The sequence below is a fragment of the Trichomycterus rosablanca genome, chromosome 7 (genome assembly GCF_030014385.1).
Source record: "Trichomycterus rosablanca isolate fTriRos1 chromosome 7, fTriRos1.hap1, whole genome shotgun sequence".
Lineage (NCBI taxonomy): Eukaryota > Metazoa > Chordata > Actinopteri > Siluriformes > Trichomycteridae > Trichomycterus > Trichomycterus rosablanca.
The window spans coordinates 21,229,995-21,248,846 of NC_085994.1; the positions used below are offsets into that span (position 1 = coordinate 21,229,995).

General features: G+C 37.2%; 1 protein-coding gene across 1 annotated transcript; it reads left to right on the forward strand.

The window, feature by feature from the left end:
* Positions 1–4,489: 4,489 nt before the first annotated feature.
* On the forward strand, positions 4,490–18,852 carry slc66a1 (solute carrier family 66 member 1). Its single transcript, XM_062999136.1, has 8 exons — positions 4,490–4,562; positions 5,259–5,448; positions 7,110–7,239; positions 7,360–7,447; positions 9,753–9,904; positions 12,896–12,988; positions 13,897–14,082; positions 17,026–18,852. The coding sequence occupies exons 2-8, from the start codon at positions 5,261–5,263 to the stop codon at positions 17,113–17,115; spliced, it is 927 nt and encodes a 308-aa protein (XP_062855206.1). The 5' UTR covers positions 4,490–4,562; positions 5,259–5,260; the 3' UTR covers positions 17,116–18,852.

The following is an 18,852-nucleotide window of genomic DNA, read 5'->3' on the forward strand; positions in this document are numbered from 1 at the left end:
AGAAAAGATCAAAACTGACCCTGGATGCAGTTACACTGTCCTCATACATATCTTGCACCACTCTCAGATACTTCCCTGCCACTTTCAATTTCCTCCAACACCACACTAATAATAATTAGTAATAATAACAACAACAAGAAGTACAAGAAGAAGATTAATAATAATAATAATAAGAGAAATGTTTACTGTTTTTTCATTATTAATATATTTGATCAAACATGAAGTGTGGTTATTGACCAGCAGTAGCAAACCGTGACTTAAACCTGCCCCCTCTCTTCCCAAAGGCCTGTAAAAAGCTATTTGGAATGTGGTCAAGTATACATGACAATGACTTTGATGATTTAATCAGTGAAGTTAGCTCTATTTGGGAGAGTTGATTAAAGGAATTTAATTGGATAGCATTGTTGGATAAGCTGCTATCAGCAATTGTGTTGCTCCAAGTTAATTGCTGTTTTATGCTAAGCAAACCAAGTACAAAACATCATTCATTCTTTTATTCATTGCCTTTTTTTTTTACCACAATAGATAAATTATCATAGATAGATAATATCTATCAAGCTGGGATATGCGGAAAAATAATTTCTTTTCACATGTATATGTACTGTATATACAACAAATAAAGGCATTTTTAAAAGACATTCTTTTTTTTGCCATCACTTTATCCTGGTTACGGTCTAATTAATTGGGAAAAAGACAAGAAACACCTCAGAAATGGTCACAAATCACAGACACACACACTCATACTTTGGGTTAATTTTTGTAGCTCCAATTGGTCTGACTGCATGTCTTTGGACTTGTGGGAGGAAACCCACAAGTAATTTGTTTACAACCCTGTTCTTAAGTATCTCGTTTTTCCCATGCTTAAATGGCTGGCAAACACATTTGCAGCCATAGTACATGGCTGAATGGCCACTCGAGGTTGCATTACATATGTAAATACAGTAAATATACAGCAAGTTTGAAAGGATAATTAAATATAAATATGAAATATTACCTTGTAATATGCATATTAAAGTTATTATGTATTGTTTTTGTTTAGTTAATACCTTCTGAAACACCGGTACTTGCCGTAATTGTGAAAAAGAGGAACAACGCCCATCAGGGTTTTTTTTTAATTACCAAAACATTTCGTCATCATTAAACGGTTTACCCTGGTCATGGTCGCGGCGCACATACTTTTATTAAGAAAGCAAGGAGAAATAATACATTCAATATACAGCCAACTCACACTATGAGGGTCTAACCACATTAATGCAAACAAAAATATACATAATAAAACATAATCCAGAATTCCCAACAGCTGCACATTTACATTTTATAGTATTTTTTTTTTTGTATAGTAAATTTTATGTATAGCACCCGGAGATTTTTAATTTACTGATGTATTAAAAACTTAAGACACTTATTTTTCTAACGTTTGCTAAATGTTGGACAAACTAATAAATCGACGCGCGAAGCAGAAGTTTGTAAAAAAAAAAAAAAAAATACATAGATAAATAAAAACAAATAAAGACAGTCATGTAAAGTAATCGTTTTAATCAACGCGTTTACAGTGAAAGATTTTCATTGTGCTGAATAGCAGACTTTTTAGGTCATGTGACAAACAGTCAGCTGATGAGTGTGAGTGTTATGAATAAATGTTTTCAGGCATCTAGTGCACTAGTTAGGGTGCATTTCTGGCGAAATCTTTACTGCTTTATGTAGGAAGTGAGGAAGTATTTGGTACTCAGCCTGTCTGTCGAGACCACTGTAACGCTTATTATTAATGCTTCAGACCTTAACGGTAAGGTGAGGTGTTAACATTTTTTAAGTATGCTAATGTTATTAGAAAATAGTAGTAAATTATCAGTTCTTTATGTAAGGCAACGCTCATTTAGTTACTTATACCGAAATTTGCAACTTCTTGTTACTACATTACACTGTAATCAATTAAATATGTATCAAGTCATACTATTTTACATTAAATTATATTATAAAATCACGTCAAATTAATTAAAAACTACATATAAATAATGTATATTAATTAAAACAATATATAAGGCCATACGGTCCGTGTACCTTTGGTAATTCGTTTTTCACTTTAAATCCCAAAGTTGAAAAACAAGAAAACGGGTCGTTTTTTGTTTTTCGTTTCAAAAACCAATACTGAAAAACGGGAAAACGGGGCGTTATTCGTTTTTCGTTTTAAGATCAAAAATCAAATAACAAATAAGCAGAAATTTAAAAACGGGTCGTATTTTAATTTTCCAAAATCAACATTTTTTATCAGTTCAACCAGAAATAAAAGTGCGTGCACGTGCTGAGGTGCGTATACATGCTTCATATAAAGTGTAAATCAGGTACAAGTGTTGAGAAGACGGAGCAAAAAGTCATAATAACGTTACACCGCGTCCCCTGTTCTATTACCGTATAGAACTCGATTCTGTAATAAGAACTAATCGTACATGTCACGGTGAAACTATTACAAATACATTTGATTGTTGTTGCTCCTTGTTTACTGCAGAGTTAGTTCGTGCAATTTTATTAATTTTTGGATGTTTACTGGCCGAGAACAAGAAATATTGAATCGCCTCGGTTAAGGATTCGAATCTTCGTACTGAATCAGGAATCACGAGTCTGAGATCTCAATTAACCCGGATCCTAGGAGTCCTCTGATTGGCCCTGGCTCTGAGTGCACGGAAAATAAGTGATATTTGGATGTATTTTCATGCAGTAAATCAATCGCAATCAAGATGTCAGTACAAGTGACTCAAGTGAACCGAATCACATCACTGAGTGACTCAGACTAACCCGAGTCCATAAAATGAACCGAATTTACCACCACTATGTGACATGTACGATTAGTTATGCCTGTATTACAGAACTGAGTCCTATACGGTAATAATAATAATAATAATAACGTAAAAAATAATGCAGCATTCTTTTTCTTAGAATAGCCCCCTATTTTTTTTTTTAGGATAAATAGTTCTTGTGTGAATTACAAAGGCAGGAAAAAGTACAGCAGACACAAAAGTCAGAACAGGGGACGCGGTGTAACGTTATTATGACTTTTAGCTCCGTCTTCTCAACACTTGTACCTGATTTACACTTTATATGAAGCGTGTACCTCAGCACGTGCACGCGCTCGCTCTTATATTTCTGGTTGAACTGATAAAAAATGTTGATTTTGGAAAATTAAAATACAACCCGTTTTTCAATTTCTGCTTATTTGTTATTTGATTTTTGATCTTAAAACGAAACACGAATAACGCCCCGTTTTCCCGTTTTTCAGTATTGGTTTTTGAAACGAAAAACAAAAAACGACCCGTTTTCTTGTTTTTCAACTTTGGGATTTAAAGTGAAAAACGAATTACCAAAGGTACACGGACCCCATACCACCTTGAATTTTATAGATTCTGGAGTATTTAAAATGAATTTGAGCACAAAATGCACATAACGTCATTGACACATCTAGAAGGTTAGATCTTGGAGAAAGATCATTGCAAATGACCCTTCACTCGGAGATAATGAAAACACCTAGAGCTGGTTATCAGCAGATTTACATTTACAACGTTTAGCAGAAGTACTAATAAATAGACAAGAGCCTGAGAAACAACTAAGCATGTAACACCTGAATGTAATTAATATTCTACGATTTATAAGAAGTAGTACGAATGATTTGAAGTTTATAAACAATATTACATTATCTATACATTTGACTCCAGTGGAGTTCAAGAATCAGTTGCGTGGAATCGACGATTGATTCTGAACACCTTCTACATTCTCAATTCTAGACTCTAAATTGACTCTATGATTCTTTGAATCAGACAGCGCTGTTTTACTGAATAGTGTTCCATTGCCAAGTGAACCATATTGGAGCTGTCTTTATAAACAATGCAGTGCAGTAGATATTGACGAACTTGTGTTCCGTGTTGTCCTGTTTGTTTTTGTGGTTGTTTTTAACTGAATTGAAAAGCACTGCTTAAACTACTAATATCTTATCTAGTCCGCTTGTCAGCATGGAAACATTTCTCAAAACAAGTTCAAATACTTAAACCTTCTGTAAACTACCTGTAAACTAAACCTTCTGGGACAGTGATAGCTCAGTGGTTAAGGTACTGGACTAGTAAACAGAAGGTTTTCAGTTGCCACTGTTGGGTCCCTGAGCAAGGCCCTTAATTGCTCATTGTGTTCCGCTCATTGTGTAAGTCGCTTTGGATAAAAGCGTCTGCTAAATAATGTAAATGTAAACTGTTTATCACTTTTTACCGGTATGGAAAAGTCAATCAGTTGGGCTGAGTTCTAAATATACCCCTCTTTCCTATAGCAGCCCTCGGTTTATGCATTAAATAAGCTCCCTACCTAGCCTACTCTTTGTTAAGCAGAAGTAATTTTGGATCGAGCCGTAGGCGTTGTTATGGCGGGTATGCATGACGTTGGCAGGGACTATCCAATCAGAATCGAGGAAATGAGGAAGCCTGTCTCCGCGTTCTTGCTTTGATCACTTGTTTTGTTTCTCTTGCTACAGAACACAGGCTGCTTTCTCTTCTGCCTCCACTGACCTCCAGATTTCCAGCTTACAGGTAGAACACATTCTCTAATTAGTTTTAAATAATCTGTGTTACTATATTAATGATTTACGATGACGATTGATTATAAGACTTGATCTAAATCTAACAAGTCTAGGTAAAGTCGGGGTGTTCAATACACCACGTTGTATTATACTGTTACTGCTTTAATGTCAACGGAAATGATTTGATTTATAATACTGATCTTGTACGATTACATCTATTTAATTCAAAGCAGTGTGATGTGTACACTTGGCTGCTGACGCATTGTTCAGTCTGATAAATTAATCAATGAAACGCATCAGCCAGCCAGGGCCTGACGTCACATATCTAATCCCACTATTGCAGGGTTTTTCAAACTCATTTCAAGTGACCCACATTTTGTCCATGACTTTTTATGCGACCCAGGCAACACAAACACTGCATCTTACTGTCTCTGCTGTACTGTGTACAATCTGGTCCCACTGTGGTTTACAAGATGAAACATAAAGCTTCCACAAGGGGGCGTTTGCGTACAAGTTTATTTAATTGTTATTATTTTTCTCTGCAATCCATACTTTTGGCTTGAAAAACCCTTAGGTGAAAAACCCTGCACTATAGTGTACCTTTGTTATTTGAAAGAATACCCTAATACAAATATGAACAGAAAGGGTTTACTATACAGGATAATTAATGAAGTACTGAGCCTTATTTATTTGCTTGAATTTTTAGGCATGTCAGATGGGGTGCTCTCCCGTGGGTCTGTTTTGTACGGCGGGGATGGAAACTTCAGCTCTATTTGCCCAAACGGCTCAAAATGGGTTTGGACTGTGTTCCAAGAGTGTGCACAGGATGCCCGGGACATGAGCAGTGTTATCCTGGGTTTACTCTCCATAGGCTGCTTCATTGTGTCTTCTTTTCCGTAAGTACTCTGTAAACTCTGTCTTTTTCTATACTAAGACTTAATTCAATTGTGTATTCAATTTGTTGGGTATTACGAGAATACAAGCATTCAGGATTCTTACTACCAAAATGATGTATTGTAGATGCAAAAAATGTGTTAGATTTATTGGAACAATGTAGTACGTTTTATATGTTTAATTTTTTTTTGAAGTTTCTGTTCCTATTTGCCAAAAACACATTTGTTCAACTTAAAAGTTGCTCTAATCTCCATAAGTTAAGATTTGTCATTTTAATTTGGCTTTTTATTTGTGACAGTGATACCCTTTAGACGAGGGATCTTCAAAAAGTTTCCGCACTTTAATATCTTTGTTGGAAATGGTGAGAGTGGGAGGAGTAGTAATTGTAGTAATTGGTCGTGTCTGAGAGACTGAGAGAGATCTTATAGTCCTGATTTAGCACCATCTGATTTCCACTTTTTTGGACCTCTCAAAGAAGCTTTAAGGGGAAGAAGATTTTCATGTGAGGATGATGTGAAAGCAGCGATGCATCAGTGGCTCAACCAAAACCATTTTTTGCTGATGGCATTAAAAAGTTGGTACGATGCTGGGAAAAATGCTGTCATGAAAAGTGATGTCATTTGTTTTTGAAATTCTTAATAAATAGAGTTAAAAAAAGTGGCAAAACTTTTTGAAGAACCCTCGTTTATATACAGTATATTTATACATACTTTTTACATATATATGTATATATTAGCTTTGGGCTCTGTTCTGGGCTTCTTATTTTTTCCCATAAGAATGTATGGGAAACCTGTTAATGCTTTCCATGGTCCTGTAGACTTGCATATATTTTATATAGGGCAGTTGTAGCCTAGTGGTTAAGGTACTGGACTTGTAATCCAAAGGTTTCTGGTTCAAGCCCCACTACTGCCAGGTTGCCACTTGACGAAGGCTCTTAAGCCTCAATTGCTTTGACAGTATACTGTCACAGTACTGTTAGTCGCTTTGGATAAAAGCGTCTGCTAAATGCAGAAAATGTAAATGTAATGTAAATGTATTTTAGGCTTATGTAATGGAGTTGTTTTTGACACTTATACACTAAAAATAACATATAAAATCACTAAAATAAAAAGCTGATTCTTACAATTTCTCAGAACCCTGAGCTGTAACACAAGTTTAAAAGTGAAACAGTGAGGAAAATCCACCTAAACACAGATACATGTAAATGCTTTCAGAGTGAATCTGATGGTTATTCCACACAAATGCAGTTTCGTCTCATATGCACACTTTGATGGCATATTACCATACCGCTCAAGCCAAGCGCTGAACAAAGCAACTGTTCATTGTTCATTTAAAATTAAATAAATAAATTTTTTTAAAAAGGGGCTTGAGTTTTAAAGACTTTGAGTTTAGGGGACGTTGAGTTACAAGGTACCACTGTAATTCCTTAAATAAATCTTATTGTGGATAATATTTCTAGCAATAGGACTAAATGAGTTAATCATAACTGAGCACACTGAATGTTGCATGTTTCAGTTTCTAAATTTAAAGAAAATTCTTCTTATAATGGTAAACATATGAACATGCTGATCATGCTGGTTTCATTAATAAGGGAAACGGGAAATTGTGGGACTTTTTGGTTGTAGCATCATCTTGATGATGTTTTGCTGTGTGTCACTTTTAGGCAGTACTACAGATCATGTAAGACGGGGAATATGGACAGCGCTTTATCTGTATGGTTCCTGTTATTGTGGCTGGCAGGAGACTTGTGTAATCTCATCGGCTCTCAATTGGCTGATCAGCTACCTTTGCAGGTGGGGTACAGACATGTTTTTGTCAATATTGTTTTGGGTCTTTTAGAGACATTGACAGGTCAGCACATTCACTATTTGAAGTTGTTATCTTTCTGATTATTTTCTTGTTTCCTCTTACAGAAGTACACTGCAGCGTACTACGTTCTGGCTGACTTTTTAATGCTGAGCCTGTATTTTTACTATAAAATGAGAAACAGAATGGAAAACAGTAAGTATTGCAGATTAATTTTTGCTATGTGATTAAAAGTCAGTTGACTAATCAGAAAGTTATCCTTATCTTTATCCTGCTTAGGACTGTAGTGGGTCCAGTTTTCCCAGAATCACTGGGTGCAATGCAGTAACACACACATGACAGGAACTGATAAAATATTAAAGACATAACAAAGGCTAGTGCTTCAAATCTCAGTGGTGCAATCAGATGGCCGGCATCTACACAGACATGATTGTTTAAGGGGGCGGGTATGACCGAATGCAATTGATTAATTGGTGTCCTGGCCATGGTATTCTTGTCTCGCACCCAGTGTTTCTCTGTGGAGCTGGATCCACTGCAATCCTGACCAGGATAAAGCAGTTGATAAAACAACTATAACAAAGGCAACTTTAACAAAGCCAAAAACAGACTATAACAAAGCCTGAAGTCCTTCATTTTTAGTGAGACAGCAACTGTTTGCTTGTGGTAGAAGAAAATGTAATTTACTGCTTTAAATTTATCAGTGTGGATTTATCAGTGTTATCAGCGGACAGAAACAGTAGTTAGACAATATGTTCTCTTAAATCACCATGGTGTTCCTCAGACCACACAATACCATACTAAATAAAGCGTATAATCAGTACACCATAAGCAGTGTCATTACAGCATTATGCAATATGAGCTTAGCACATCATTGTTTACACACCTGGTACAGTTGGTAGTTCAAGTTTCAGAAGAAATCATCTGAACATGATTTTTTCCTGGGTTTGGGGAAACTGCCAGTCTCTAATCATTATCGAAAAGCAGTAATTAAACGATGTTATTTTTAAAACCTTGGTGAACTAATTCTTTGTAATAACTGCATACATTAATACTGCTTGTCCACTGGGGTTTGTTTAATTCACTATTTGTTTAGTCCTTGAAATTTTTCCTGTTTTTTAATCCTTGTCGCTGGGCGGCACAGTGGCTCAGTGGGTAGCACTCTCGCCTCACAGTAAGAAGGTTCGATCCCCAGGGGGAGCGGTCCGGGTCCTTTCTGTGTGGAGTTTGCATGTTCTCACCGTGTCTGTGTGGGTTTCCTTCGGGAGCTCCGGTTTCCTTCCACAGTCCAAAAACATGCAAGTGAGGTGAATTTGAGATACAAAATTGTCCATGACTGTGTTTGACATAAAAAAAAACTTGATGATTAATCAAGTGTAATGAAATGTAACCAAAGAGTGTAAAACATGATGTTAAAATCCTAATAAATAAATAAATAATAAATAATCCTTGTTGCCAAAGAAATGTTGCCAAGTACGTTTTAAGGCAGTGCAGTTAGTATCAAGTTGTAAAGGATTTTGCCTTAATACAGTATATGAACTATCTGTTAAACTATGATTAATCTGATTACCAGCTTATTATTATGAATGTCATTGTATACTATTATTTATTAGGTTTTTACTGTCACGTTTTACACACTTTGGTTACATTCATGACAGGACAGGTAGTTACTGGTTACACAAGATTCATCAGTCTTTTAATGTCAAACACAGTCATGGACAATTTTGTATTTCCAATTCACCTCACTTGCATGGACTGGGAGAAAACTGGAGCTCCCGGAGGAAGCCCTCAAAGACACATGCACATACGCAAACTCCACACAAAAAGGACCCACCTGGGATTAAACCCAGGACCTTCTTGCTGTGAGGCGACAGTGCTACCCACGACAGTGTCATATGATTTTAGTTTCATATTTTTCTTGATAGCTTTGTGTGCAGCTGCTCATTTCATAGGCAAGCCCAAGGAATAAATACAACCAATAAGAGGAGGGAAAAGCTTATAGTATGGGCTTATAAAAAGAATAAAATATTAGGAACACATAACAGACATTACAGAAACACTTACCTAAAATTGCTGTATAAAATGAGAATATTTAAACTCTTATAAGACAGCAGGGAGAATGCCTGTGCAACATTGCATTGATGCAAAAATGTGCTTACATCTGGGTGTCAGAAACAGGGCCATGCCAGGGCAACACCATGAAGTCGACAAATATATTAAAACAATGTAAAGACACAGCACAAAAACAGCTAGGATGTCACAGAATCGATCACTAGAAGTGATAGAAGTGAAAGCATTTTGTGTAGTTGTGCATGTCTGCATTGTGAAATGGGTACTACTATTTATTTTAATGGTGATACATAAAGTCATCAGCCTTCCTACACAGTATAAAAAATCTCTGGTACAATAATTGCTCTATCTATTTTACAAAAGGCTCTTAAATCTAGATCTCCCTATGTGCTGATAAATTAAAGTTCTGGTTTTTTCTGCTCTGTCTGTGAAGGTAGAACGGTGCTGAATGCAGTGGGAGTGTTGTATGTGCTCGGGATGTTTTCATCTCAGACGCAGTTCCCCATCTCCCCTGTACAAACGGACACTGCCTCAGGCTTTAGAGGTCGGACTCTGCTCGCTGTGGATCAGCTGGGTTCAATTCAGGTAATCAGAACAACTCTTTCTTTCTATGGATGGTGTTTTTCTACACAGCAAAGTACAAACCCCATTTCCGAAATCTAGTATTTTGTAAATAAAAAATATTTAGAATTTGGGACACGGCTGGTGTTGATTCAAGACAATATATACATGTCGATCTTGTCCATGTCTGGCTCGCCAACAATCTACATTTTGTAGTGCTGTACCTTCCACCATATTCTCCATTTCCAAATCCTATAGAGGAATTATTTTCCTCACGGTGGTGGAAACTGTATGCAGACCCACAAGCGTGGATGGATCCACCATGCCAGGGCTGTTTTTCCCTGCTGTTTGGCCAAGGAGAACATCACAGCCGTTGTGAATGAGGTCCTCTGGCCTGACCAGGATCCGAATGGATCAGCAGGGACGCAGAGTGATCTACAGTGGTAGCTTGTAACTCGATGTCCCCTAAACTTGAAATCTTTGAAATTTGACGCACTCCGTGGAGACATTTGTACCTGTAAATTTCCCTTATATTCGACACCTTTAAAATTTGTTTAGCGCTTGACTTGAGCGATGCAGTAAAACGTCATCAAAGTGTGCGTATGAGACAGAAATACATCTGAGTGGAATAACAGTCAAATTCACTTCACAAGTGTTCAAGCGTTCACATACATCTATGTTTAGCTGTATTTAGCTGTTTCACTTTTAAACTTGTGTTATAGCTCGGGGTGCTGAGAAATTGTGAGAGTCAGCTGTTGCAACGTGGATTAATGTACTAAAAGAATGACGTAGGAACACTAAACCTCTCTTAATTATTACTGCTCATAAGTTCTCTCCACTATTGAAATTCCTCACTCTTAATGTGATGTATTTTTTGATTGATTTTTAACTGTTTTCCAATTATATTTCAGTGTTTTTATATGATATTTGTGTTATTTTCAGTGTATAAGTGTCAAAACCAACTCCATTATTCTACATTAGCCTAAAATCTATGCAGTTTTATGGGACAATGAAACGCATTACCAGGTTTCCCATACATCCTTATTGGAAAAAATACCTTGAAACTCAACACCTTTTAAACTCAATGCCACTCCCAGAACCAATTGACGTCGAGTTTCAAGGTACCACTGTATTTCATTGCATTGTTCAATTTTTCCAGTTCAGCTGAACACGTCTTGTAGTAACATACGTCCTGTTTCTCAACATACTTACATAGGTGACATTTACTATTTTTTGAGTTTTGGTACATACTACATAAATAGGTAATATTGTGTTGCATATACATGTAGTAGTGGGACAAAATACCCTATACTTTACCAAAGTGAGAAGCAGGAAGCTTGCATTTACATGAACACTTTTGATTCTAGTGTTATGATTTTATCACATCAGTGTTGATTTGATGCTCTGTAAGAGATAAGCACATGATAGCTGGGTGTATTGTTTTGGTGGAAGGAATCAGTTTGGAGAGGAGAGAACACATGTTTGAGTGCTGTTTCATTTTGTAAGAGATGTTTGAAGTTTTATTAAAGTATTGTGTTTAGAGTTTTAAGAAATTAAACAGGGCAGGGCAGCTGTAGCCTAGTGGATAAGCTACTGGACTAGTAATCGAAAGGTCACTGGTTCAAGCCCCACCACTGCCAGGTTGTCACTGTTGGGCCCTTGAGCAAGGCCCTTAAGATTCAACTGCTTAGACTATATACTGTCACAGTCGCTTTGGATAAAAGCATCTGCTAAATGCTGAAAATGTAAATGTTAAGCCACTGTCTTTGGAAATGGCTTTAAATGTATGGGAAAACTGTAACTGAGGTAATTTTCTGAATAACTGAGGCGTTTCATGCAGTAAATGAGTGTGATGTTGACACAACACAGATTGTGCTCTTGAACCTAGAACACATGCTCCTTCAAGCTTATCCCATCATGCCTTTGGTGTTCAACTGGGCTTAGCAAATGTAGCGTGCAGAGAGTCGGGTCAGTTACTGTAATGTCAGCACTGACTCAGTTTCAGGTTTTGGTCCCTAATTTGGTATCATACAGAAAATAAAAGGACAAGAATGAAGCATTTTAGCACTGGAACTGTTGTAGTCCCTGTTACAACTTATACTTTAAAGCTGAATTAAAAATATATATATATATTTGGACTATTATGTAGTTGTATGCGTTACAGAAATTATCAGATTAGATTTTTAATTTCATTAATTTAATCTTCAAAGTGACGCAAAATCTAATACTATGTTGCTTATGTCACACAAGTAAAAATATTACAAAATTAGTTAGTTACTGAATATGGTAAATGTTGCACTAGGTTGGTGCAGCGGTCTAGCACAGTTATGCTATTGACTGGCTAGGCATCTACACAGACATGATTGGCTATGTCTGGGGATTGGGGTGAAGCCTTGTAATAAAGCCCTAAAATTAATTACATTGATTTAAAATAAATAAACAATTGGTAAACGAGTGAAAGTATGAGTGAACAATATGGTTTGTTTATGAACCTATTTATTTATTTATTAGGATTTTAACGTCATGTTTTACATGAAATTTCGATTACATTCAGGACAGGACAGGTTAGTTAGTTAGACTCGATACACAGGATTAATCAGTTCAAGTTTAATGTCAAACACAGTCATGGACAATTTTGTATCTCCAATTCACCTCACTTGCATGTCTTTGGACTGTGGGAGGAAACGGGAGCTCCCGGAGGAAACCCATACAGAACGTCTGTGAATTGAACCCAGGACCTTCTTGCTGTGAGGCAACAGTGCTACCGAATGAGCCACCATGCCTTTTTGAGCTGTTTTGAGGCCAATACTGATGTGTGATCGATTCATTGTCAGTTTTTAATTTTAATTAGGTTGGTCCCTGTGTCTGTGTGGGTTTCCTCCGGGAGCTCTGGTTTCCTCCCAATGTCCAAAGACATATAAATTAAGTGAACTAAAGGCAGCCAGAAGTAAGGCTATGATCTTCAGTCCTGCCTGGTCTTTAACATTTACTGTATTGATCTTTTGTGCTTTTCAGGCTTTCAGCACTAAGGAGATCATTGGCTTTGTAATTGGCTCAGCTTCCTCTGTGCTCTACCTCTGCTCCAGACTACCACAGATCTACACCAATGTAAGTCAGACTTCGAATCATCTAGAAACTGATTAAACTAGAAACAAATTGTTTACAGATGTTTGAATACACATCTATCTTTTGTGCTATAGTAATGCAACTGGGAGAAGCACAAATTATTCTTTTAAATGATTCTTACTACACAGTCGAGTTACATTATTATGACCACCAGCTAATTTCCAGAGTAACCGCCGTGTGCAGCAAGGACAGCAGCTAGACGGGCTGGGAGTAACTCAGTAAGGTTCTGGTAGGTTGTCACAGGTATCTGGAGCCGTGCTGACTGCAGTGCATCCCACAGCTGCTGGAGGGTGTGTGGGAGGTTTCATAGAGCGAACACGACGATAGAGGTGGTCCCACAGATGCTCAATTGGGTTTAAGTCTGGGAAATTAGGGGGCCATGGTAGTTCTTGGAAGTCCGGGTCAGTCTCTTCCAACCAGTGTTGGACATTTCTAGTTGTGTGACATGTCGCATTGTCTTGTTGGAAGATCCCATCTGCCCCAGGGAAGACAATTTTACCCATGACAGCAATCAGGGATATGTGTGCAGACAGCCTATTGCACACCTTATATACCCACCAAGCAAGCTCACGAAACATGACTTCCTTCATGAGCTATGAGCTGCCGCCATCAAAAGTAGAAAGTGGTCATAATAATGTGACTCGACTGTGTATAAATATGGCATTACTGCATACCTGCAAAGAAAACACTATATAATATTAAGTTTACAGTCACTGTCACCATTTGCTGCTTTAGTAAGTTCACTATCAGTGTGAACTATCAGATTGAGTGTAAATACTTTAGTTGTATGTATGTGTGTTACTGTTGGGGCCATGCTGGACTGGTGCACTATGTTATGAGTGGCACAAATGGCATCTCACACCTTATCTCTCCTCTTCCTGTCTTTAAAGTTTCGAAGAAAGTCAACGGAGGGTGTGTCCTTTTTTCTGTTTGCACTGGTAATTCTGGGTAATGTCACATACGGGCTGAGTGTGCTGCTGAAGAACCCAGAGCGAGGGCAGGGCGAGGGCAGCTACATTATACATCACCTGCCGTGGCTCATCGGCAGCCTGGGAACACTCTCGCTTGACCTTGTTGTATCCTTTTGAGCAAAATAAGAGACATGACATGAATATTTTTTACCCTAGTTTTGGGGTGTCCTTGGGAAATTGGTTTGTTACCTCTATACATCTTTGGTCCCTGAAGTAATTGCTCCACTACCCAAGAGAAGAATCAAACTCACTATCTTTAATTTTATTGGATAGAGGCATGTCATATGGTTATACAGTGGTACCTTATAACTTGACGTCCCCTTAATTCAAAATCTTTGAAACTCAACGCCCTTCATCGAGAAATTTGTACCCTTAAACACGACATTTCAAAAATATGAGACGAATCTGCATTTGTGTGGAATAACCATCAAATTCACTCTAAAAGCTCCACATGTATCTGTGTTCAGCTGATTTTTCCTCCTGTTTCACTTTTAAACTTGTGTTATAGCTCGAGGTGCTGAGAAATCATGAGAATCAGCTTTTCCGAGTCTAAAACGCTTAGCATTAAAAAAAGCTTAATAAGACTTACTTAATGTATTAAAAGAACGACACAGGAACACTAAACCTCTCTTAATTATTACTGCTCATAAGTTCTCTCCACTAATAAAATCCCTTGCTCGTTGTTTCAGTACGATAAGTCACGTTAAGCTTTGTTTACATTGTGTTAAAAACATCCCCATTATTTTTACATTTTCCTAAAATATATGTAGTTATATGGAACGCATTAACTGGTTTCACATACATCCTTATGTAAAAAAAAACAAAAAACTTTTAAACTTGACGCCACTCCCAGAACCAATTGACGTTGTTTTGAGGTACCACTGTGTATATATATATATATATATATATATATATATATATATATATATATATATATATATATATATATATATATATAAATTCAGCTTGGAAGGAGCATTGTAATAACCAAATAGTGGTTTGTTTCTTTTGGTTTTGTAAAGGGATGTCTATAAACATCATGGCGTGCTTACTTAACATATAAAACTTTGCATCCTGCCTTTGCAGCTATAACAGACTATAATCATCCGTAAAGGCTTTCAACCAGATTTCAGTGTGTATGTGTGAAAATGTGTGCCAGCAGAGCATTTGTGAAGTCATAAATGTTAGATAAAAGGCCTGGCTTGCAATCGACATTTTAGTTCATTCCAGATCAGTTGCTGCAGTCTGCTTCACATTATCCCATCTGCCTCAAGGTTTAACTGTTCATTCTGCAGAGCCTTTTGGTTCTGGTTCTTAGGAATGGTGACTAATTTTACAGAGCCTTTTAATTGGCCTAAACTAGTCTGGCAATTCTTCTTTTCCCTCTGTCATTACCTAGATGTTTAATGTAAACATGAACTAAAGATCTTGATCCTTGGTTGTATTGTCTGTATGCATTGCAATGCTGGCGCATACATTATATGAGCAAGAGTCCAAGTGTTCACAATAATACAAAGTTTAAGGGTTATTAAAGGCACTTTTAACAGAGGGGAAAAAATCTACAAACACAGAAAAGCACAGTATTAATAAAAAAGAAGGAAAATACTGATGGAATAGGAGAACTAGTTCCATCGTTTTCAGTCAGCTGAACCCAGTGTTTACTGTTATCAAGCTATTTAGAATATGGACACTTCCATCTCATATTTATGTAGACACATTTTTCACCATTGTGAATTGGCCAGATGTCAGATAAAGAAAATAATTGTTAATCTAAACTTGAAAGTGGAACAGCTGCCATAGATGGACTGGCTTTGAGTGACTGGCTTTGGGATCCCGTACACCATCAAGTGGCAGAGACACCAACTAACCATAGACATTGTTGCCACGTTTGCAAATTTCAGCCCAGTTTTGAATTTTGCACTTAAACAAATCGACATGCGACATTCGCATCTTCAAAAGTTTGCAAGCTGAAGGTTTGTATGTAGAGGACTAATTGTATAGATGTTGTGTGTGATCTGATGTACCCATCAAATTGCATTTAATCTCGAAATCACTAATCATGTGATTCCTTTTGGATGTTCCTGTTAGGAGTTGTCACATGGATCTTTTGTCCGCATAGTCTTACACTGGATGCCCTTTCTCATCCACATACATAATCGCTGGGCTCTCAAACCAGTTTAAATGTTGGTTTGTTCTTAAGCACTTTGCTAGTTTGCAGGAATCAGAACCAGCACGTCATTGGTTGGAAAGGGATATGATAAGTGTCCCACCAATGGCTGGATTCACTTAATGACGTACTTTCTGTGTTTGTGAGCGCAGTCAGGGACTGGACCCCTGGGAACTCGGGCACTAGCATGGCTCTTACTATTATGCCACACTAGCTCACATCTCTCAGTCTCAATAAACAATAATGTAGTTTAAATGCCTTAACAGCCGGCATGGTGGCTCAGTGGGTAGCTCTGTTGTCTCACAGCAAGAAGGTCCAGGGTTTGATCCTCAGGTGGACCTGTCCGGGTCCTTTCTGTGTGGAGTTTGCATGTTCTCCCCGTGTCTGCGTGGGTTTCCCCCGGGAACTCTGGTTTTCTCCCACAGTCCAAAGACGTGCAAGTGAGGTGAATTGGCGATACAAAATTGTCCATGACTGTGTTTGATATTAAACTTGTGAACTGATGAATCTTGTGTAACAATTAACTACCTGTTCTGTCATGAATGTAACCAAAGTGTGTAAAACATGACTGACATTACATCCTAATAAATAAATAACTGACCAAATCTGGTGATTAAACAGGATAGAGCATGAGCTTGTTAACAGTTCCAAAAGTGATGATTTTTTTTGTTGTGCTACCAGAACAATGTTGCAAATATAAATATGGCACTTGATTACTGATGTATGTCAGTCTTCTTTTAGATGTTTCATTTATTAGTTGATCTTAGTGTGTGTGCGTGCGTGCGTGCGTGCGTGCGTGTGTGTGAGAGAGAGAGAGAGAGAGGGAAAGTGAGAGAGCATGAAAGATTTCATCAATATTTGCCTTGACTGCTCTTGCTCAGATATCTGTGCAGTTTATGATGTACAGGAAGTCTACACAAAATATCCTGAACAGAGACCGTGATGAGACCACAGCTCTTCTGCAAGACTGAGTTTTCAGCCTCCTTGGGGACACGCAAAAGCGACAAAGCATTCAGGATGCTCTACACATTCTCACATTCCCCAGGCTCGAGCATTATGGACTTGCTGTAGCATGTGATTTTTTTTTTTTCTTTTATTCATAATAGTTTTATATTATTAGTGGAATTTGTACAGGATAGCGTTTTAGATTTAGATTTAATCGCCAAATACGACTTAAAAGTAGTTTCTTTGACTTTCAATACAAAAATATATATTTTCTACATACATTATTAAGCATAAAAACTTTTGTAGCCCTTAGTTTATTTAAATTTGCACAGTTGGTTCAAAATGGTGCAATAAGTTTCTGTTAAAATATCTGTGCCTTCACATTGTCACTTGTACAGAGTTCAAGATCACATGTTTTGTTTACAGGGTTTAGTTTTATGAACGCTGCTTTCCTGTGTTGTATTATAAAAAAGGGACTGTAACATTTTAGTTTTTTTTAATAGAAGGAAAGGCTGCCTTCTGTCAGCTTTAAAGTAAATTAGATTGCACAGCCTTTTATATAAAGGAACAGACAATATGACTGTTTTCCTTCAAGGGCATGTTTTCTAATCACTAAATGTAAAGTTTACTTTTATTATTGATCATGTATTTTATTTGTATGAATTAGGCTTTTATTAATTTAAAAAAAATATACATTTTACTCTTTTTAATAATACTCTTAGTATGGGCGGCCAGGTGGCACAGTGGGATATTCCGCTAGCACACTAGTGCAGAGATTCTGAACTCGAGGTCTTCAAACGCTGGGTAAGGACCCTGTTTGGCGGATAGAGGTGCCTGTGCAGAACGCATGGGTGGAATAGGGTTCCGTTACGGGCTGTGCGCAGGTCAGCTGAGGCGTGAGCAGCAATATACCCACCTCGACTGCAATCAGGAATCCCCCAGCAGTGGAAGACAAATTGACTACGCTAAATTGGGAGGAAAATGGATGCATAAAATGCATGAATAAAATAGAAAAATAATAATAATACTCTTAGTATTATTTAATACACAGATAGTTTTAAATAGTGCAAGATTGGTGCGTTCACCTGAACACTCATGCAGTGTTTAATAGCACGCTGATTTTGTTTACACACTTTAGTTTTAAGAATACTTGAGTTGTTTTTTAAGGGAACATATTACTATCATATTTAATTTTTTTTGTAGGTTTTTTGGCAAACACTTTAATCCAAAGCAACTAACAACTGACAGAATAAAAATGAACTGAGGGTTATTATATAAATAGTTCATGTCCTTAATTAATGGTCTGCTCAACCATTTGGTTGAGCTTACTGTGCGTCTAAATCAGAGGTGGGCAATTAAATTTTCCAAGGGGCCACATAAGGAACTGGGACTGTTGTGGAGGGCCGGACTTATAGCTTGAACTCTGCTCAATGTAAATTTTTTTATAAATTGTACAGTTGTGATAAGCCGTTACTTTTAAGAGTAGATGATACAATCAGGCAATGAAAATGAGAAGCAGACAGAGTAAAAACATCAGCATTATTTCACTATTTAAGCAACTTTCTCGAAAACAGATGTGAATGAAATGTGCAGGTTTTTAAATTGACTTTACACAATGTGCAATTGCTATTTAGTTTGGGGTCTAATTACCTTTTGTTATTGTTAAATAACTTTGTTATTGTTGGATATTCTTTTTGGAAATCACGAAACAGCCTGACTGCTCCAGTTCTGGATGTGTAAAACTTAATAAAAAGTACCTTGTT